The sequence below is a fragment of the Amyelois transitella genome, chromosome 22 (assembly GCF_032362555.1).
Source record: "Amyelois transitella isolate CPQ chromosome 22, ilAmyTran1.1, whole genome shotgun sequence".
NCBI classification, from domain to species: Eukaryota; Metazoa; Arthropoda; class Insecta; order Lepidoptera; family Pyralidae; genus Amyelois; species Amyelois transitella.
This window is the reverse complement of record NC_083525.1, coordinates 6,636,730-6,661,393: the sequence shown is the minus strand read 5'-3', so window position 1 is coordinate 6,661,393 and position 24,664 is coordinate 6,636,730. Positions and strand designations below refer to the sequence as shown.

The window sequence follows — 24,664 nt, the reverse complement described above, 5'->3', positions numbered from 1 at the left end:
ATGAGCAAATGTAGATAAATTCGGATCAAAATATGAAGAATGATTATGTAAATAAACAAAACGCGTCACTGCCGAAGCACTGCGGCGGCGGCACTATAGTCAAATGAATGAACTCGAGCGAATCGAGTTTGGCGTCCGTAGTAAAACCAGTCGGGAGGTGGGGCGAAGCGAAACGAGAGTCGCGGCTGGCAACGGTCTGCCTGCCTTCAGTTCAGTTGTCACACGACAGCGCTGCGAGAAAGACGCGGGCTTACACCTGCGTGTTCTCAAAACTTTACGCGACTAACAACTGCAGTGATTCGGAATTTGAACTGAGAGTGTTGAGTTGCTTGTGTCAAGTTTAGTGATGACTTTAGAATGGAACAGCCTACTTTCGTGCCTCCTGGACAAACGTTGATGTCAGAGGAAATGGAAACGAGGGACCGGCTCGCCAAGGAGATAGTTCTCCTCGTGCTCTTCTTAGTGTCGACGGCGGCGAACTCGCTAGCGTTACTGGTTTTCTGCCGACGACCTGGCCTGAGAACAATTTCTAATAGGTAAGCTCTTAGCACTTTATGCTCGCCTAGTACTCCTAAGAAAGTTTTTGGTAGTTTAGACACTTCTAACATTCTTCTTAGCAACTTTGTGAAGTAACTAGGATGCACTTATAAATCCAAACCAAGGTTATAAAGGCTCGCGTGTTAACGAATATAATTAGCAATGACAAACAGTTAAACAACATTTTAATGTGCATGTTTCGTCAACTTCACCTTCAGTTAAATATCATTTTGCAAATGATGTGCAAATATTTTTACCCTAATCTCAGTTGATCTGAGTTAAAAAATTCTTAGAAATGCATCTACAACTTTAGTAAGAGCATGATTTAACGATTTTGTTATTTTTAACCAGACACTAACTATTGTTGATTCCTAAACAATGACCGAAAACAAAAGAAATCAAAATAGGTATGCAACAAACTTTTAAAAATCCGGTCATAAATTTTAAAAGTTCCGTTTTTTGTCGGGCATCCCTAACTTGGGTTGGAGCCAACACGCATTTATATTATTAGACTATCGGTAGCGGTTAGGCCGTCTACCTGGGATCTTTATGTTGAGGTAATACATTTTGCAATACAAGTTTTACAACACTCAAAGATGATTATTTATCTGTATTGCAACTCTTTACTCGAGTGCTGGATTAGTGGAAGACTGTTCAGACACTAACACAAAATTCCGTTGCATTTTTACAGTCAATTGATGATACTGATGACAGAAGGTGGTTTATTTTATTAGATTTGTCTATTAGTTATTCGGATACCGAAACAGCAATCATTGAAACGGTTAATTCGACATAAATATGGCGTAACTTGTAATTTGTTTGGGTTCTTTAAACTTTTTTCTCTTCGTACAATCAAAAACGCAATTTCCTTTGTTAAGACTTTAGGTAACATCCTTAGAAAATTTAAAGTATTGCGTTGAAAATAATAAACTTAAACTTACGAGTATGTTTTGATTAATCATGCACGTGTAAATTTTATAAGCCACCGAATAAATTTTAAAAACAGTTTACGGAGTACTATTTAATTATTTATAAATATTTAGTCGTTAATTGACTGCATAAGTAATTGATATTGCAAAAATTCCATACGTTAAGCGTTGGAAAGTTCCAACCGACGTTCACACCTTAACAATGTAGTTTTAAATTGAAAGGAGTTCAAATGGTCAGGTACTGGTCAAATACCGGACTAATTGACGCCAAACTATTACATCGTAAAACACCTATTTTACTTCAAACGACAAAGACGATTCTTTATCATTTCTTTGAAAACCAATGACCAGTTTTTTTTATCGTTAACTATTTGAATTAGCTACTAATTTTATAACCGTAAAATTCTATTGTGTACTGTTTAAAATAAAAGATTTTTCTCATCCTCGTGTTTGCTGTAACTGCATGTTGCGTTCTGTTAGTAAACATTGTTATATTTATCGAATATTTCTCCGGTAGTCATTTGACCCAATTTACAGCTGATACCATGTTTTAAAATATACTTTCCTAGTGGTATTCTCCGTTTGATAACACTAACGCACCTCGAGCGTGACTCATTCATTGGATTCTGACCCCAAATAACTTGTACCCGACCAATTTGTGTGATGCCGCCGTGGGTTTTAACAGATTTCCTTTTCAAATTGGTCGGATTAGATGCGTGAGATCAAACTTTGGACTGTTGGAAATGTTGTGTTGCTAATTAACAGTTTTTTCTTTTCAATGTTACCATTAAAATGAATTCCATTGATATCTGTATTATCTATGCATTTATCTTGAAAACTCTGTTCAAGAATGCGGTTTAAATGACGCGGTTTACTGTCGCCAAAGTCAAGTATCTACCTACTCATTTCAACTGATAGTGCCTGCGTTCTTACCAGTTTTATGAAAGTTGATTATGCTTTTGATAATATAACGTGTAAATAAAGAAATTAATACAAAAATGTCAAACAATTATCAAATTAAGAAGAAGTAATAGTTGTAAACAAATATACGATAAGATGTTAATCTTATCAGAGAAAAAAGTAAAATTGATGGAAATAACATTTTAATTAAAGACTTTTGCAATGAATATCATCTTCGTCCGATCGCTTATATGAAAATTATTGTTTATTATGAGCCAATCATAACGGTGATCAAAACACTTGCATATAATCAAGTGGAATAATACAAGGACCTTCGGTAATTGTCGATCGTATGATAACACCAATGTGTGCAATGTTTTTATATTGTAAGATTTGTAAGTCATACAAAATAATCATCTCCTTCAGTTTGAACCCTGGTATGAAAAGACGATTTAATTAATGTTAACATAATGAGCCCAAATAGATGTAGTAGATAAAATGGAGGTCAAAAACAACGCAATAACGAAATGGCGACGTCAATTACGATATAGCAAAATTATATATTTAATACAATAAGAACGCTTTCAATGGTCGGTTAAAAATATGTCACAAGCTCGACAAATTTTTTGCTAAGAATTTGACAATTTTATTTCTCGAGAAAGAGTGGACAGTATATTCCGCCATAGACCTTACTACAACTAGCTAATTACATTTATAGCAATATATTAGCTTATTACAATATTTCAATAACAAATGACAAATGTAAGTAATAATTGATTATTATATCAATTTGGATTGAATTATATCAAAACTGGGTGGCGTGGAAGAAACCGCGGTCTTTATCAAGCAGCTATTGAGGGCTTTGACTTCAGACTCGCAGAGCGCGTCTTAAGGAATGCTAATCCCTTGGCTCTAGACGATTTTATCTCGAATAATGACGTTAAGGTGTCGGTGGTAAAAACCGCTTCGCAGAAAATATTCCATTAAAATTTTTATTTGATTATCTCAAAAAAAATTGAAAACATAAATTTGATTTCAGAAAAATTTTTGCTCTGCAGATTCAAATATGATGAAATCATTATGAAGTTGTTTCTTGTAAACAGTAAATATATTTTTAAGGCTTTGTTCGTTCTTTTACAAAAGGTGTTATGTAACAAAAAAAAAATGCCCGAAGCCCTTTGTAGTTAATGACAATTTTAATTAAAAGGTAAATCACTTATTAATGTCTAGATCTCAAAACAAAACGAATCCAAGTCAACGCATTGATAAGTAATCGTATCGAATTCGTCTGTTTTCGAACAAAGACTTTGGCACGCTGTCCTTGGCCGCGTCGGTTGAAATAATAACATCCTCAGTTACTTTTATTTACTCAAAAGTGATCAAATACTATATACTGAGGCCTTTACAATTTATTTTATAATTGTTGAAATTATCTTTCGAAAGATTATTTACATTTTTGTTATCAAACCCATCATATTCGGCAAATCTAAACGGATTAAAAACATCATTAAATGGCCATTAATTTTAACCTTTGTATTGGAACAACTCATACACTCTTAATTGCTAAAACGATTTCACGCGGGAACGTTAATTCTTAAATAATTGAAGATGACATATTGAGTTACAATTTTATTGGAGATAGGAAAATTAAAAGATATTGTTTATTAAATTTATTACATACATAAGGCTTATAAGCTTAAGCGATGAGCTAGCAGACTGTTACTATTTGCATCACAATTTTAAGGCTGTTGGCTTTATCTACCCCGTAAGGGATAAAGACGTGGTTATATATATGTTTTTATTATACTATTTTTTAAACTGTTATTTGTATTACTGCCGATTCAGAAATGAGTTCCTTTCACTGTTTGGTGTCTTTTATTATTAGAAATGATATCATTCAGCAGCTTGAGAATATATATGGCGTCCTTGCCATTTTTCGTCATTTTATAGGGCTTCTCGATATAATGAAAGCGTATAACTTTCACTATAATAGATTCGATTCCGTTATTGAGGATAACAATGACGTTATTGTAACAACTACATTTTTTATACATATATTGATTTTTTTTCGAAACGCGAGGAAATGTCAACACTTATTTATTGTTTTCAATTTTAACTTTAAGGATTTACCTATATACTGTTTTCTATCAAGTTACTATCTTCCATGTAAACCATTTTAAATCCCTTACTCTGAACTTGAACATGGAAAAAACAGCGCGCCACAAACTGAAGAAATCTGAGCTATTGCAAAAGTAGATCGTCGGAACCGCATAAAGGTAGCAATATTCGTTACATGCCTCTGTACAGTACATACGTTTCACAACGAGGTTCTTGACCGTCTTTATGATGTCAAAAGACAATCCTATCCAATATTACATAAAACTATAATATTTATTTAAAGAGAAATGATCCAATTTGCGACAGAAGCCTTAAATTTGATGAGTTCAACGTCGTCTCGGCAGCTCAACAAGTTGTCACATCTTTTGCCAAAGATTGGTCTGCTAAAGTGGAATATCTGCAATCGGAAAGTTATTTGAAATGGCGCGTAAAGTCTCACCCTTGAAATATTTCCAATACCTAATTATTTAGCACCATCTATAATGAATTTTGAAATTATTCATTATCGCAACGGCGTCGCCGTTTGCGTAAAACAATTTTAATTTAATTGCATAATAAATAATTGGTGATATTAGAAAAATTATAGATTTGAAAATAGTATCACTAACATATAACTTATTAAGCATAAAAATGAACGATGCCAACAATTCTAAAATATCTTTAGAAAAAAAAATAGGTCATAACGTGTTCGTAATTCCTTGTTATGATTTTGTTTTAAAATCCTTCACAATAACATTATGCAGGCCTCGTCTCGATTGATACTGGAATCTGTGTCAAGAGCTATATTTGCGGGGTTCAAATACTTCGTAACAGTTATTGAATTTTTTTGTGACTGCTTTCAATTAGGGGGTTCTCATTATTCACGGCTATTCAAGCAAAAAACAAGCTACTTACGTAGCGAATACTATGCGTATACCATGATAAATATAACAAAATCATGATGATTTAGTAAAAGATCTTTTTTTAATAAAACGTTAGTTTATTGATTACATAATAATAGTCATTGTTAACTCGTTTTCTCTTATCATCATATCGTGAACATCATCATCATTGTGAATTTTGATATATCGTGATAACATTAACAAACATTTACTTGGTTTTACCAATTGTTAATTAAAAGTTATTTATATAGAGAAATGTAGAAACTTGCTATTTTCTGGAAACATTCTTTAAAAAAACGTTATGTACGCAAGAGTTTGTTACACGAATTCGCTAAAATTTAAGCAAATACTTAAATATTCAATGTAATCAATCTTGTAGCTCTATGAATCTATATTTAGCGGTATGCTAAAACAACCCTTAAAGTAATTCTGAATATAAATATCGCATACATTAGGCCTTATACTAGAGATACTTACGCTGGTTTATTTTGGTTGGATTAATATGATTAGTTTTCTTTTCGTCGTTATTATAGGAAGTATGGGTCTTGGGTTATTTTACGAACTTATTTAATTCATTCACTGTAAATAAAGGAATGTAAGTAAACATTGATTAGAATGTAGTAACTTGGTTAACTATAATTTTTTATAGCCACGAAATAGCAATTAAATCGCGAAATAAAAGCGGAAGTGGCAAATATTTGTACTGATTCAAGATGTTACTTAATTTTCGTTTCCGATTTAGACCTGTCCAGTCCATCTCCACATAACATATATATTTACATGTACACAGAAGAATAGTCGTAAGACTCAAAAGTCATATTTAGCTGGATATCATAATGATGGAATGCCTAATTGAGTTTTAATTCAGTGATAGTGACTGGCTGCTAGTCCATTTGTTTTAGAAGCTCACAATTTTTAAGAGCTCCCAACGGTATTTGTTAATAATTTCGAGATAATGTTCAATAAAATATTTTATAGCCTTTATTATAAGCAGAAAGGTATCGTCTGAAGAATTTCCCATATCAATTTCAAATGCAAATACCGCTTATTCCGTAAAATGTTCAAATTTTAAGTGCTGCCGCTATGTTGAGCAACACTAATGCCCATATCAGCTACACTTTCTACATTTCACGTTTCTACTATCTAAATGTGTCGTAGAATGCTGGAAAAACATTCGGAGATATATTTAAAAGTACAATTCAAAAGTGGAACATCACGTGTCGTATTTCGGAAGAATCTGGCTATTTTCTTTTTTTATAAATTAAAAAAATATATATTCGAAATTGTTGTCACCTTAACTGATGGCCAACCGCCATTTTGATTTATAAACTCATAAATTCGCTGGTAGTGAACTGTGGGATAGTAACTATTAATTACTATTCCTGGATTATGTGGGTGATATGATTGGGAAAACAAATTAAACAAATCGTTTAAATACATCCTACACGCCCAATACATTTTGTGATCGACGTTGTTAAATATAAACAAAGTATTATTAGATATATATTGTTTATATAGAAGAAATGTCAAATAATTTATTTGATTTCTTGTCATATCTAAAATCCGGGAGGATTCAAGTTTGACAAATGATTGGTAGGTATTACTTTCATAGCTATACCAACGACTACTTTCGACCATTACGCTACTTGTCTCAGATCACGGAACTATATCGTGATTATAATGATCCAATCACGACTTATCAGTTTTTGTTATTATCAAAATTTATTTTGTCTAGTTAAAAAAGATATTACACATTTATTTATATTGCTACTAGAAAGATAATGCGTGATTAGGTAAAAAATATAGGTATTTTGTTTTCTGAAGGTTAAAAAAGTTTTCGTAACAAATATTTATTTTCTTTGAACACGATGTATAAGTGCGGAATGCAAAAATTAATATTTATAATTAACATTCATAAAACGAAAGAAATGTGTGTGAATTAGCAGCTCGAAATAGTTTTATTGTTGGAGTGTTGATGTTTTCTGGTTCGGTCTCATTTCCCACATACTGCATAAAAGGAAATAACTTTGGTCGGAAAAAGAGAGTGCTTAATTCTCACGAAAGACCCGGATACAAATATGAAGATGAAATAAAAATGAAAGAAATAATTTTCAACTAAAACCAACGTAAACGCAATGTACTTACTACAAATATTTTTTAACAAAACATTACAAATTACTTCAAATAAAAAAGTAATTAACAACCACTGGTTTTTTGAAGTGTGGGTTTCGGTAATAGAGTCTGGGATTTAAGTATCAAATAAAAACTATTATGTGATTCACAGAACTCTATATATAGCCGATTTTTTCTTTTAATTTATTCGTCATCATTATTCCGTATACAACTTTACTGTTTGATTTTATGACATTCATATCATATGTCGATGTTAGAGAAAAATAAATGAAAGTAGCTGAAACTTTCAAATAGGAGAAACAATATTAAATACATTATTTTTATTTTTCTTAATCAAGACTTTGCTTAAGAACAATTCAAAATCAAATATTTTAATACAACAGAGCACAAATATTTTTAAGTAACCCAACTTACTTTTTGACATAGCGACAATAAGGAAGTAGAAACCACTTAACTACTGCTTACTTAACAAGAGTCAAATTATCATTAATGCAATTCATAAGCCTGTTTCGATAACGTTTTCGTTTATTTTCACAAAAAATATTTTGACGGTCAAGGTGGGGCGCTACCACGAACCGAAACAATGATATATTTATATCGTTTAAACGTAGCTTTTCTAATGAATAGCCTCGTTTCAATGATTTGGGTATCGTAGTACAATCGGCGCTCAGTCACGCATTGTCGAAGAATAGAATAGTTTAGCATGCGATGTAATAGTTTGGAAACGCTTGGCTCATCGACGGAATTAGAATGGAAATTTGAATGTCACGAAGGAATAAAAATTTCATTAACAAATTTGTTGTTGTAAAAATAAAACTCAAAATTAGTTGATAGTGAAATAGTAGTTTGGTAAAAAATGCATCTCAAACAAGCTTAATATATTTTCATACATTAGTAAACATTGTTACGTCTATATCCCTTGAGGAGTAGACAGGGCCAACTGTGTCGAAAAGACTAAAAGACCGTTCAGTTGTATGGCTTTCCACCCCCGTTCCATCCCCTTTATTATAAGCCTATCCCTTAGTCGCCTTTTGCGACATTCGTGGGAAAGATATGGAGCGGTTCTATCCTAAAGTGCCGCAAACCACACGGTATAATAGTAAAACCAAAACTTATTGAATGTAGATTCTTAATACAATTCAACTATTTCTCATGTAAACATAACCCATATAACCTTTATACACTAAATGATATACCTTGATAAGTTAATGTATTGCTGTATTAGATAGTATATTTTCTTATCAGACGGAAAATTATCATTCGTATTGTAGCGGCCTCTAAGCGCCTTGAAATAACCTCAGTGGTCAGCAACCTTACATGTTTAATTAAGAAAATAGTTTATAATTAAAGGCAAATTGCTTAATGATTTACTACCAAAGATACCGTCATAAGTATATGTTTGGCTTTGCCAATAGGGCCGTTTAAAAATTTAAAAAGTGTTTTTAAATTTTGAACAAATATAAAAATAGTAACTTATAACAACACTGGAATATACATTATGCTGCATACATTTTTTTAATTGATTTAGCTATTTAGTTTAACCATTAAGGATTATTTTTCTAACATACCTTTCCATAAGCGAAACATATAATCCTTAGTTTGTTATTAATGACCAAAAAATAATAATTTCTCACTTGCGTCAGTCAACGGCTTCTTCTTGGTCTTCCTCCTGGCTTTAGTCCCTCATCCTCACCACTCTGACAAGGAGTCCGGAGTATGCCTTTGACCCCGGAAGGCCTTTGAGTCAGTCAACGGCGTACGAAAGTAATTCAATTTCGTCAGCACTTTCCCTTCGTCCACATGCATAGAATACATTGAGCAGTAGCAATCTTTAAACATTAAATTAATTATTTTGAAGGTTAATAAAATTGTCATTTTTTATTTATCCAAATCAGGGTAGAGTTAAGGTTGACTACGGTTAATTATATCCTACTAATATTACACCTAAATGCGAAAGTTTATGAGTATGTCAGTATGGATGTTTGTTACTCTTTCACGCAGAAACTACTATACCGATTACGATGAAATTTGGTATGTAGGTAGCTGAAGACCAAGAATAATATATAGGCTACTTTTTATTCCGGAGTTCCCGCGGGATTATTTCCACGCGGACGAAGTCGCGGGCGGCCTCTAATAGTTCATTCCAATTATACAGCTATCCATTTTATATTATTTATTTAGATATGAGAATTCAATTACATTAAAAGCTAATCTTTAAAATAAAAACGTGGCCCAAAAAACACCTAGTTTAAAAGAAATGTGGAAAAATAATGCATACATAAAAAATCATAATGCAACACAAGACAAGCAATTTAAATTCATATTTTCTAAATCGCCGTGCACCGAGGCCTTTGCCAGGTGGATGTAGATTCGCCTTGGTGCAACTGCATTTAATACTTACATTGACCTATTTCGCTTGCATTACCGTTTGATATTAACTCAGAAAGTATTGTTTGCTATCTTTTCAACCGACGTCAAAAACAGACAAAAGCGGACGTTCTAAATTCGACTGTCAATTTACTTTTTAAATTTTATTTTTTATGTCGTTCACAGATACAGGTAGAATTATAACTGTTTGTAATTGGCCGTTTATTTATCGATTTTATTAATCCTGTTTTGTTTAAAGGTTTATTCTATTGAGATGATCTTATATTAAAATCTCGTCAACTCATCAAATTATAAAATATCTAAATTTGCATCATACAATTTGCATTTGGTAGCCATTGTTATACATATTATAAGGATGTGAAATAACTTAAGAAAAGCTTAGATTTGAATTTGGTTGATATTTTAAAGAAGCTGTTACATATGACTCTGCCTGTTGATTAAGATATTACTTTAGAGGAGTTGTATCCATCTCTTTCACACACGGATAGAGTTATTTTTAATATTATTATTGGGTCATTTCTTTGATCTATATAGTCCAGCTATTTAGGTCTTTGAGTGAAGGATACAAAGTGGTTAGAGACATAAATTTGGTTTTCTCTGACCTAGATACGATTCATTAGAACTATACTTGGGATTATTTGCTATATAAATAACTACAAAAATAACGAAGATCATTTATACTCAATTGATTTATCGGTTTAACAATCAGATATAACAAGGACATTTTGTTCATATTTTTCTTTGTTTTTAAATGAAAACTGAAAATTAATCATGAATTCAAAAGGTGCACAAATTGCAAATCTTGCGAAGCGAATTCATTTTCTTTCTTTTATCATTATACCTAATTGGATCTTGAGTTATTTAACCAACGGGTTAAACGTCAATTTTGTGTTTAATGATAACTAGGTTCTATACCCTAATGATGTGATATACTTAGAAAGACGCAACTTAGATGTAGACCCTTTATTCCTTAAATTTTTTTTCTAAAGTAGAAACACGTTTTCTTTCTACCTCTTAGTTTTTCGTCCGGGAGAGTGTGGTACTTCTGCGCAAAAGACATACTTCTGCGCAAAAGACATTATTATGTGTTTTTAGCACGGCACTATTATTTATGTCGTGTTCCTGAAGGCAGACAGACGACCACAAAATTACCACCACACCGGCTGTATAACATTATCATCTGTTAAATGCTTGTTTTCAAATACTTTTCAAGCTAAGTCTACACGAACAATGAAGTCGACATATTGTTTGGACATACGTAACAGCTATACCAACCAGTTCTTTGAACCATTGTTTTATTCAGTTTTGTGGTTAGTTTTCAATTGTAAACAGGCCTTAGCTATCAAAACCTGATTGTGTTGGAAAATTTTGTTGGAATGTGTTCCAATTATTTCTTCGTATTGAATCTGAATAATTTTATTGCTTTGGAATATTTCATTGTCTCTATATTCTCTTTATATAGCTCGTTATGAAGGTCTTTATCCTTAGAAAGCTTTAAATATTCGCAGAATAACTTTGTAAAATTCTTCTATGAAATAATAAAATAAATATTTTATTTTGCACATAACAAAAAAGACAAGACTCAAAAAATTATAGCGAATTGTAAAGTACTAACAAAATCCTTTCACTGCAAAACACCAACCTTTTTAATTACCTTGGACTATGTCCGTGTGTATGCAGATTTTAATTTTCTTCCGTAATAGTAATTGCTAAAGTACAGTTCAGTTGCAATTTAACAATCAATAATACTTATTGCTTTGAATTGCATACGCTATTTGCGTACTTTAAAGATAAGAATTACATGTAACAAACCTCATTCCTTGTAATGACAACCGAGTTGTGTAGTAATGATCTGGTTAATAATTATCCCCGTTATATTTAAAAGATTTTTTGTCTTTGTGTTTCCTTGTTATATGAGTTAGGTATATTTATTGATCTGTGCATCTGAATTAAGAAAAAAATTGACTTCTAAATTTAAAATTACTTCAGTTATATAATAAAAAAAAATAGAAATACTTACTTAGATAATTTATAATTAATAATAATTCATTCAAATTCATTCATAAATTATCTTTTATTATAATAATATTAATATTTTCACTGGGACATTTCCTCAGAATGGACATTTCTTTTATCTTTAATCGAACATTTACTACTGCAATTTATTGTTACATAATTTTACGATCAAAAAATCAATGTATTGGTTAGTTCTTACGTCGTATTATAGCAAAAAAAAATTCAGTATTGACTTATACTATAAATAAAACCAGGAAAACTGTTGCCCAAAATTCTAATGGGGTTTTTACGATACCATCACCATTGTTGTCTCAATACGTGCTTAGATTTATCATCTTGTATGGAAAATGGCTTCCTTTGATTATCTGTATAATTTTTCCATTTTAGTATGGAGATACATACAAATAAATTTACCTCTTCAGGGGTAAATGGAGTTACAAGACTATAAGGTCATGTTTAGTATTGAAATTTTGAAATACTGGCGGGTTGCAGAGCAATCGTTTAATAGATTAAAAATCCCAGGATAGTGCAGACTGTAAAAACAATATATTAGCTAATGAAAGAAAAATATATTAGCATAATATGGGACCCAAAATAAGCTCTGCAGGACAGCAGAACTTGGACTACGATTAATAAAAAGTGCATGCTCCTGTTGAGCCACCATCTCGACAAAAATGCGCCGCCATCTTGTATTTGTATCTCTTAAATTAGAGTTCAAAACGTTCTATAAATAAAATTCTTCAGTCTATTTTACTATACGCCTGAATTATTTGTTAAATAAATAAAAGTTCTTTGTCTTTGTACAGTTAAATAATGATTATTCAACATTGAAACGGCCGAAGGTCAGTTGCATCGACTGTACCAGGAACAAATGAATTTGGTATTCAGCGCAGATTGTACAGTCAGCTACGTTAGGATCGATTGAAATTCACATGAACATTTTGTTTTGCAGCAAAAAGAAGACATTTTGCATTTATAAATAGTTTTTTTATTTATTCGAATATGTAGTTTTAAATGTATAAAGTATTGTTTTTTTTAAATACCTAACTAAAAGCTATCTGAAAATTTGGGAAATAAAATACTAAAACTTTAAACCAAATTAGATTTAAATATAAGATTATAAGGTTTAAAATATTATGTCAAATATTACGTCAGGATAATATAATCCTGACTGTACCAAATGTACTTCGAATGAGACAATGACAATTGTATTGATGTAAATTATAAACCAACAATGGACTAAATAATGATCCTTAATCGTTTGCCTGAAAAAAATACACCATTTTTTTTGTTGATATCAGATCATCCTGATTCTTAGATAAACATCTACTTAGAAATTATATTATGTCATTATCAATATTCAATTTGTCATTTTCAAATACTTTCAAACATAAACCCAATACTAAGTAGACAAACTAAAATACTCGCATTCGCTTTTCCTACATACTTATTACATGCACTTTCTTGCCCATTATGAGGTGCAAAAATCCTCAAAATAAAGTAGGTGCCTTTAAACTTTGTTCATTAAAGCAAATCAAATAACTTTCTGTTGAATTTTTTTTCTAAAACAATGCTTAATTGTCCATTCCCTTCGCATACAGGTGAAAATAACCATTAATTAACAAGTACCCAAAGTTTTCCGCGAAACAAATGCGTTTGAACGTCTTATTCTGTACTTCTAAAGGGCACTGACTCTTTTATACTTCAAAGTTTCGATAATGCTTTATCAAGAGGGGAATCCCACATCACTATTAAGTAAATTTCTCAATATAGCAAACGTGATATACCTAGAGTACTTCCTCTGGAATGTTCTGGATTTTATTAATATTTTCGTTCTTTTTTCTTTTACTTATGAATTCTATTTTCGTGATATTTGCGAAAGAGTCAGCGACCCAGCCTGGCTTTTAATATATCTGTAGAATGATCTTTTTAGTTGATACATACATACAATTTCGCCTGTCTCCCATTGCAGAGACTAAGAATTTCCATTTGCTTCGATCCATTTAAATCTAAATTGAGAATGAAATGGATCGAAGCATCATGAAATCTAACGTGACTTTTCAGTCGTTTCAAGACTGTTTGCGCTCTGTTTACCCCGCAAGGGATATAGACGTATCTGTATATATGTATGTATGTAAAACACTACTCGTAAGTAGAAAATACTTTTATTATATACGCACGCCAGTCTTAATTAAATTTAAATTAACATAATAGTTCCCCAATTGTTCATTGGCTGCGTATACGCATTTCCTCTGCATGTTCACGTCAATACAAATGTCAGGGTTGATCGGAAGGGGTCAATTATAATTGGCGGAACTAGAAAAAGTGGAATAATTGAGTTATCATAATTTAACTTTTTGCGTAAGGAGGTATTTATTGTTTCGAATGTGTCACGACACTAGGGACAGCATTGACGTTTGTGTAAAACTTTTATGATCTGAGAAAAAAAAAATTAAGTTTTATTATTTTTAAATTGGAAACTACTATCATGAAAATTATACATGCGAAAGTTTTTATGTTTGTTGAGATAGATAAATCCGTTTAAGATTAAATTAAGAGATTAGTACAGCTTACACAGTAACATAATATATATATAGGTAGGCTATTTACAAAACTAGTGACTAACTACGCTAGTTTATTTACCAAATAAATATTAAAAGACTTCTGCATAGGACAATTGAAAATTTTCCAAACTGTCCATTTCCCTCCAGTTTTGTGGAATATCATTATTTACTTAACACTTTTATGAATGCCGCCATTGTAATTAATTTATTAAACGTTTAATGAGCCATATCAATAGTATATTAGCACCTAATATTCAACAATGGGCAGTTACTGGCCTTCGCAAGCATGTCCTAATAAAAATGGCCGAATGATTTATCATTTAGTCACCATAATTGTAAAGTCAATCATAAGATTTATGGCAGCCACGAGTAATAGTTAGTGGACTGACTATATAACTATCGCCCGTGACTTTGTTTTGATGGGAATTTAATAAAGATGTGTTGTAGCTTATGAACGGCTCATAAGTAATAGATCTAAAAAAAGGATGTTTATAAAAAAGAAATACATTTTCTTTTGTTTTTTTATGATTGCATAAAATTTTAAAAATTTGATTTTAATGATTAAATAATGGACAAAGTGTTGTACATTTTTTTCATAAGTCAAAAAAGGTTAAATAAATAAATATTAGTGTTCTTGAGAAAATACCGCTATCCACAACAATGTAGCATTCCATAAGTTTTTATCTCACAAACCGTTAACTTCAAACCGTTTAAAGCCTTATCCGATGTAATGCTTCTGTTCAAATAGCTTCTTAGACTTAAGATTACCGAAAATATTATAATAATGTCAATAAAAGACAGAGGCATAACAATTAATTGAAAAATATATATGATAAGAATAAGTTAGTAACAAGGCTTTACGAAATGTAAATACATAATAACTAAAACAAAAAATATAGAAAATATAAAGCTAGGTATCATAGGCTAAGACAAAAATTTATAACAGGCCAGCGTTAATTTTTTTAAATTAAAAAAAAATTATTTCATATTTCCTTGCACTTTTACAAAGAAAAAAATTTAATGCATAACACGCATTTTTTTTATAATTTAGTTGTATAACCATATAACTAAATTATAAAAAAAAATGCTTTGAAAAATATTAGCCTTAAATGTAGAACAAAATAAACAAATTACCAACAAACAATACATAAATAATGCCGGATACTCCTTGAAATAATAAAATCCTTCAGGTACTCCCACTTCTACGTGGATCTATTAATTACTAAGCTGGTTCTATTGTCTCACAAGTACCTTAATGAGAACTAAGTATAGGGCCTTTAACGACTTCCTGATAACTTGGTACCAACGGATTAATTAAGTAACAAATTTGTATCAAAACCATAGGTAACAACATTTTGATAGGTAATTGATATCGCTTTTAAAAACACACAAAAATCATGTCATTGTTCTTACGGGGTAGACAGAGCCAATTGTCACAAGAGGGGAGGGATGCTTTAAACTGAACAGCATTGTGATTCAGAAAGCGACGATTAAAGGCCTAAGAAAAATCTCAAGCTGTAAAGCCTCTCCTTTTATTTTCTTTTATGATCTTATTAGAAAAGGAAGCAGCTGTAATGCACTATGTTTTTTTACGTTACAGCGTCAAAGAACCACACGCTTTTTTATTTAATTTATTTTCATTTCGGCCAGTCATAAGAACCTGTTACACTTTTACTTCAATTGACGTTTATCTCAGTTTAAAAATAGAATTATCATCGTTTTTTTTTTCGATGCCCAGTAAGAGCTGTAGAGGCAGTTATGCAAGGTCAATAAATAGTATATCAATAATATTACGTGCGAAACATAAAAAAAAAAAAAACAGAAACAAGAAAGGACTGTCATTTTATCACGATCACTTTTAGTAAGTACACACGTAGTAATTTATTTCAATATATAGGCTCGGTAATATGATATGACATTACTTGCATATTATGTAAAAAAATAGTATGTTTAATCAGTGCCTTGGATGAAATTTCTCACTTGCGTTTTTAACACTGTAGTAACTTACGTACGTATAACAAAAATGACTTCTCTCTTTCAAAGGAGTAGACAGAAACTTCATCATACTTACTTCACGTCGTTTTCCATCACGAGTTGCACAGAGCCAACAGTCTCGGAAACACATGAAGGCTACACATAATTTATATTTTACAAGTATTATTTGACGCTAATAAATGAAACACAATAATGATACTGAAATATAAATAGTTCCGGTTTCACAATTCGTTATCAATAACTGCAATATTTCGTTTAAGAAAGTAGATATGCGTTTGTTTATCACGACAGTATCATTTTATTACTCAGATTTATTAAAAACATGAATATAAACTGGTTTCGGTGATAGCGGCTGGGGTTTCCCAAACCTTGAGGCTATAATAAAAATCAAATGATCAACAATTCAAGTCTTTTTGCAAAACAACAGAGAAGGTTACTTTTTTATTAGGTCACTATGCATGATTAATCTTATTCCCATGACAACTCATGTATTATTAGTTTAATAAAAATAAATAACAAAGTGAGCTGTACAATTAATACATACATACGAATATACATACATAGCCTATCCCTTTGTCTCCTTTTACGACATGGGAAAGAGATGAGTGGTCCAATTCGTTTTTCTATTGGTGCCGGAAACCACACGACACTACTACGTAATACAATTAAATTATTTCGGACAAAGTCCACAGATTGAGTTAGCCCCAAAGTGTAATGGCATATAGGACAAGTGTTATGGGATACTAAGTCAACGATACTATATTTTATTAAATTACAGGAAATTATACAATTACAGTTCCAACCAGGCAACCACTACTATATTAAATTAGAAAAGTGACAAAAAATAACAATGATCTCAATACTTACGTCACCATTAGACGACAGAAAAACTGAACCGGACACTAGCGAAACAATTATGAATATTATCTGTTTATTCCTTAAATATCCATTAGGTCAAAAAAATTAGGGCAAGGTTACGTGGAAAACTGGAATGAAAATGTTAATTTCGATGAGGTTGTAAACAGTTCTTTTAATAGATGTTTTAAAACGGTACTTGATGAAAATGCTCTGAACAATTAAGGTCTTCTTGCATAAGGCCAACCTTCGAATCGACATTGCGTTGCCCACGTAGGTACTAACATATTGTATATAGGCACCAAGTAAAATAAACTAAATCGTAAAAAAACAAATAGTGTTGTGAATAAGATGAAACTATTTTAATAATCTGCTGAGTGATTAGTGATGTCTTATCCATGATTATGCAATAACAGTAGGTATAAAACTTTACATTTGAATGTTAATTCATATTTTAATAATTGGACGCATAGATCTTTAATCTTTATTTTAGAAGAAAATTCAAATGTATTTCAACTGATTTTTGTGTTCCAAGTTAATAGTTAAATGACAATCTAAATTTACCCTTATTTACTGTCTCAAAGTCATTAACAATACAGTCTACAAAAAATGTCTTGGATATCTAAACTTAACAACTTTTTTTGGCAAACACGAAACACATTTTACAACTGTGCGAGTCGATAATGTCACAATTTGCGTCACCATAAGACAATGTGTTATTTACCATTGTTAAAATATATTTAATCTCATAACACTGTAGACTGGTCCCATGGAAACTAGTCACACTTACACATAATTGTAATAAGATTAGTTGCCAAGTGTGCGCGCGCCGTATTCACTGCTTCTGAATTAAATGCACATAATTCATATTTTAAAGAAACTTTGTATCATTCAGGGAATCAGATAAAAGATATTCGTTTTCAACTGATCATAAAAATATACATTTTCACCACTCAGAATCTCTTCCGTTAATTTATTTCAAATAAAACGGAAAGTTGGCAATGACATAGAAAATGAAGATTTAAAACTGTACGTAACTGTCATAAAAGACGATAAGGAATAAAGTTTATGGCCAACGATTGAAATATGATTTTTTTAGAGCGTGGAATATTTTTTGTCGATCACGACTTTTAATAATGTGATCGCGTGTCACTTAATTAATTATTCTTAGATTTTTTGCGATTGATCATTACAAATTACAATAAATTTTTAGAATTGCCACCTTTGGCACCAAGTTTTAGTTTCAATTTATATGAACATGTTTATTTCACGCCAATTTTTCAAATTGCTTCTTTTATCATAATGTTGATCTTTAGGTCAAGACAAATTTTGGACATTTCCTGGGTCCTCGGTAACACCAAAAGTTTCAAAACTAAGGTCGGCTTGAGAGTGGCTCTCCGTAGGCCGTGGGCATATGTTATGGTCATAATCAGCCTCGACCTACTTGCCAAGCGATTGCCATTGTACCATTTTCATTCAAATGACCAAGCTAACTTCCAATTGCTTAAAAATGCAATTGTTCTTTCACGTTAGCATTTGAAATATTTAGGATATGTATTGATGGGCTCAGATGATAGCTGTGCCACGTCGCCTTGATTGACGCCCGCGTCCAAGCATCTCCTGAGCCGTATGTACTTCATTTGTTATATATTAATAATCTCAGGAACAGAAGCAAAAAAATGAGTAGAATCATTCTTTATACAAACGATAAGCAAATGAATAATATCCTTGTACATTTCATCCATAAATTCATGGAAATTGCAAAAAACGATTCCGCCTCTGGAGAAAAATGCATACAGAGTATGCATACAATATCAATCAGCTATTTGATTTTCAAATGCCAATCTGCGATGCTTGAAGGTCGGGAGACAATGTCATAGATTATATATATTCAAGGGCATTGATTATCATTAATGCTGATCCAGGAACTTTCTGGACTATATTCACAAAGGTCTCCTGTTGCAGATGAGAACACCCTATTACATAAATAAAGATCGGACCTGGTTTTCTGAATGTAGTTAATACAAATGTTATTGTTTTGCCTCACGCTGCAGTGCAGATAAGTATCTTATATCGTATTTAAAAAGTTCTAAGTATTTTATTCATATTATATTTTGGTGAAAACACAAAAAGATTGAAGAGAGTTTAGCTGTAAAAATTGGTAAACAAAATTTCAACAAAAAAAATATTGAATCATATAAACCTGACAAAAATTAAATTGAATTTATGATTGTTAATTTCATTGAATCAATCTGTCTTCACCTCCGAGTTAACAAATCTTGTTACTTTATGAACAACCTTCCCTTGAGGTCGATAAAACTAATAAAAGATCCCGTAGTTCCGGAAAGCTCAATGATTCTTAAATTATTTTTGGCTATGTCTTCAATAGCCAAACAAGATACACAGTCTTTGAAATTTAAGCCCTTTAAAAATAAGAAGAATCTTTAATGCTAGAAGCATTTATTTCATAAATATTTTCAACTGTTACCAGGAAATGGTTATAAATTGAAAATAGTTCAAAGTCTACTTATTTGTTGACGATTCGCGCAAGGACTCAGTTAGTACAAAATAATAAAAAAAATATTTAAATGATTCATTTTAAGACTATTGCCTCAGATTGTGCCGTGTTTGTTTTTCTCTTCAAACTCCTTGAATACACCTTGATTATTCCATAATAATGGATCTGTAAGTAAACAAATGCCACCCTTGTGGATGCGTCAGTATGGATCCCATATTATGCGTAGTAACTTGACGATAACAACAATATTGTTTCTGACTAATCTTGAGGTCAAGTTGAATGAATGACGTAAATTTTTTAAGAACCCTCATCTTTAATATTGAGCGAATAAGGGCCAGAAACTTATAATGTAACGAGTAATTAGGTAAAAGAAAGTAAAATACATACAACTCTAAATGCTAGTATGAAAGTGAGATGGTTCACTGGGTCACGGTTTAATTCCGTTTGCACAGCGAACGTGTCCACCCCGTAATTGCTTGAACCTAAAAGCATGTCCGTTGCGAATAGGGTTAATTGTAGTGCAAAGAAGGGTAATGCTCTAGTACCGTGGAACTTACCGATAATTAGACACATCGCGAGTGGAAATTGGGACGGGTTTAGTACCTGTGTAAGCATCAACAGGCTTCTTTGATGGGTTAATTCACAAACTTGGCCTTTTTAGATGGCTTAGTCATGGACTGAAGCGATATATATATTCTGATGCTTTGCTAATGGAAATTTTTATAGAAGACTAGATAGACATCTAGATAGATAGACTCTGCCTGGCGATTCTCGGTCTGGAAATTTTGAGAAAAAGGAGGCAATGTTAGTTTTTGGTATATGTCGCTTGTTTTTTTCCACAATAGGATCGGAAGTTTTTGTATTTATTCGGACGATGTTTAGACGGCCTTTGTGGCGCAGTGGTAGTGCACTTGTCTGTGATTCCGGAGGTCCCGGGTTCGAATCCCGGTCAGGGCATGATGAGAAACGAACTTTCTCTGGTTGTCCTGGGTCTTATAAGTTTATCAATATAAGTATTTAGTATAAAATATAGTATCGTTGAGTAAGTATCTCAAAACACAAGTGTAGAACTTACTTCGATAATAATTTTATCTATGTTATCTGTACCGTATATATTTATGTTTTATTAAAATTCGTTATAAAAATAAGAAATAAACAGAAATAGTTAAGTTAGCTCCCTCGAGACTTGTCATGTTATAACTGTCTCTAAACCAATATCTGCGTTATTTCCAGACACAGCTTTACTATAATAAGTCACGATTTTATCTAGAATATCCTACAGCGGAAAAATCAATGCGATGTAATCTGTTACGTGTAATAAACAGGTAATTAGAGACCGACTTGACCACGTTTATGATTTAATGGTATCTATAGATAGGATGTGCTGTTATTATATTTGAAAATAGTTACATGTTTTATACATACATAACATTTAGTCGAAGGCATCATTTAAAACAAATTTCACAACTAACTTTATAAGTTAGTTTTCGATTATAAACCCATGTGTCATTTCTTTTAAATGCATGCCACCGTGTTCCGTTTAAAACAGAACTCTATTTTTAATCAAAAGCTCATGTTGGTTTAGGACTCGCTCGGATGTTTTGTAAACTTACCACTGCTTAAACACGATCAATTTCGTTCTCTTGTCGAAATATAAAATTAATCATCGTGAAATTGGACCAGCTCGATGTAAACTCATAATACGCTTCGTATACGAATGAAAGTGCATCCAAACACAGCCAATAGTTTGATGTATGTTTAACCTTGTGTATAAGAACGCACCTAAGGACGTGTCAACACGACCTCGCTCCCCGCACACATTGCGGTATGTGCACCTCACTAATGTGTTTTTCTATTGTTTCAGGTTCGTCATCAACCTCCTGGCGACGAATTTGCTGACCACCTCCCTGCTCGCGCCCGCCCTGTTCGGCGAGCACACCGCGAGGGAGGGCGCCGCGGCGTGGGTCGAGGCGGGGGACGCGGCCGCCTCTGCCTGCAGCCTGGCCGCGCTACTAGCTATCATGCTGATATCCCTCGACCAGCACCACGCAGTCACAGACCCCCTGCGCTGCCACGCTCGGCTCCTCCAACGCCGGCCTGCTGCCCTCTGTGCGGCCACGTGGTTCGCGGCCGTCACTGCCGCTCTCATCAGGGCTGCCATCGCTGTCTTCCGCCACTTCTACCCGCTCGAGCCTATCGTACAAGGAGTCGAACTGGCCTACTACGTCGTGTACTTAATTCTTGGAGTTCTGGTGCCGGCCGCTATAGTCTGCGTCATGTATGCAAGAATATACAGAGCGGCACGCTCTTCTGGACTCCGAGCGAGGGCACACGGCGCCAGTGCCCTGCAGCTTCACGAGCCTCCAGCGAACCTGCCCGACTTAATTGAAGAAGGCGAAGGGCTCACACTGAGAATAGATGTTCCTGATGCGACTGATAATGCTGCGTCTGCTGAGGCTGATCGCAAATACGGTCCGTTCCTGCTTCCTCCAGAACGCCCGCTTCGGTGCCCTTCTGTCGCTAGTCTCCGAAACTCGCGAAAAGAGGGAAAATCGAATGAAGATCTGAGAAGAGGACTGCCCGCTGTCAGTTCAGCGCCTTCGCTGGCTGCTCCGCTATTGGCCGTGCAACCGCGTACGCCGCAGCCTGCTGTTAGTACTTCAAGAATAACATCTATCCGGTGTAGAATTTCGAACGCTTCATTATTTCGTTATAGGGAAGAATCTCGTGCGGCTCGTGTTGGACTATTAACTGGTGCATTAGTGATGTTACACATTCCGCACGCTGCAGCTGCGGTCGTGTCGGCGGCCGTGCCCGGGCTCGCTGAAAGTGCGCGGACGCCCGCTCTGGCGTTGCTGCTGCTCTCTGCTGCGGCGTCTCCGTTCCTATTCGCGTTGCGCTCGCGCCGCGTGCAGCGTGAAGCGCGGCGCTTACTGTTGCCCGAGAAGAGCGCTTGGGCTAGAAGTAATAGCGCCGCTGCGGCGGCTGTCGCTGACGGGCAGCGTGCTCGCGCTGCGTTGGAATTGCTGAGGACCCTGTCGCCGGGTAGCGGTGGTGGTGAAGCGCCGCCGTCGGGAAACGGCTCAGAAGGGGGCGCGTGCCGCGGCTCCTTCAGCTCGGGCGGCAGCACCCAGCTGTCGTCGGCGTCGGACGAGTGACCGCCCGCGCCCCGCGTGCCCCCCCACGCACCCCCGCGGGTCCGATTCTCCCCGCGGCCCACCGCTATCCTCATCTGTGATACTAGGCTAAGCCACTCCGCGCTCGGCGCGACCGTTAGACTGATTTAGTATTAAGTTAATTTATTGTGTCCATGTACCTTTCCGCTGAGCGGACAATTTTATTACCTGAATATAGATGTATGAAAGTATTAAAAACTTATCAAATTGACATATGATTTTGATTTATGACCCGTGGCCTAGTAACCTGAATTTGTTAGCCTCAGTATTCACGAGTAAAGCTGGAAATAGTGAAGGTTGACACAAAATGGAGCAAGCATGAAAACGCTATATTACGAAAACTGTTTCGTAAACATATTCACTGCAGCCACAAACGTGAGATTCTTGAAATAGACACGAGTGCGATAAAAGTCATACAAAATGCAATTAATTTTTTTAATGAGGACATGCATACCTACTTGAGAATAATAAATTAGCAAGTTCAAATAAAGCTAACAAAAATTGGATGAATTAAGTCATAGGTAAACCATAGACAATAGGATAATTTGAAGGTATTCGATAGGGAATGGATTACAAAGATAATATTGATCGGGATATCTTAAAGAAGGAGCCGGCTATTGCTGACGAGTGGGGTATGAAGGCTAAGAAGGAAATAATTAAGGAAAAATAAGTAAGGTCTTATATAGGCCACGTTCAGCTGTATGGAATTGAGATTCAAATAGTGACAGCCTAGGTTGCTAGCCCATCGCTTAAAAGATGAATCCTAAGTTTAAAAGCCTTTCCCTTAGACGCCTTTTACGACATACATGAGAAAGATATGTAACACATGGCACGTGTTACATGTGGAATTTAAATTCAAAACAATACCTATACGTATTGTTGTAACACAAATAATATTATTTTACATGGCGTAATGAGCGACCGCATATGGCAATATATATCATGAAGAATAATACTTCTTGATAAATTTATTATGTAAGGTATAAATAACAATGTAGTGATCAATGATATTTATCTAAAGTTGCAGGTTCATTCCCTGAAAGTAAAAGCAACGCAATGCAATCGCTAATTATTACAGTCTAAAGAGAAAAATCATAGTTGTGGTTAATAAGTGGTAGAAAACATGTATACATAAATCTAGTCACGTCTATATCCCTTGCGGGGTAGACAGAGCCAATAATCTTGAAAGATAGGCTTAACAATATAGCTTAACAAATAACAATTGAGATTCAAATAGTGACAGGTTGCCAGCCCGTCGCCTAAAAGAATCCTAAAGTTTATAAGTTTATCTCTTAGTCGTCCAATGGGAAAGAGATGGAGTGATCCTATTCTTTTTTATATTGGTGACGGGAACCACACGGCAAACGTCTATTAAAGATGTAAACGTGTAAACTCCTGATTATAGAATCGTGATAATAGGTGAACCACGGGATTCTCTTCAAAAAGATAATAAAACCCGGACAAAAAGACATGAACATCCATTAAACCATGTATATGAAGTGCAATAATATTACGTCTCGCAACTCAATAATCCTACTAATATTATAAATGCGAAAGTTTGTGAGTATATCAGTATGGATGTTTGTTACTCTTTCACGCAATAACTACTGAACCAAATTCAAATTTAGTATGAAGGTGTAGCTGAAGACCCAGA

At 33.7% G+C, this 24,664-nt stretch overlaps 1 protein-coding gene across 1 annotated transcript; it reads left to right on the top strand.

Moving 5' to 3' along the window:
* Positions 1 to 227: 227 nt before the first annotated feature.
* Positions 228 to 23,178, top strand: LOC106129912 (uncharacterized). The gene is made up of 2 exons (XM_013328612.2): positions 228 to 536; positions 21,699 to 23,178. Exons 1-2 carry the CDS (start codon positions 358 to 360, stop codon positions 22,990 to 22,992), a joined length of 1,473 nt encoding a protein of 490 aa, XP_013184066.2. The 5' UTR covers positions 228 to 357; the 3' UTR covers positions 22,993 to 23,178.
* The last annotated feature ends 1,486 nt before the right edge of the window (positions 23,179 to 24,664 follow it).

What these genes read in the sequence shown, in the direction of transcription:
- LOC106129912 (XM_013328612.2), top strand. Translation starts at nt 358, where the DNA reads ATGGAACAGCCTACTTTCGTGCCTCCTGGACAAACGTTGATGTCAGAG. An exon ending in CTGAGAACAATTTCTAATAG is followed by an intron (nt 537 to 21,698) that starts GTAAGCTCTTAG and finishes CTATTGTTTCAG; the next exon opens with GTTCGTCATCAACCTCCTGG.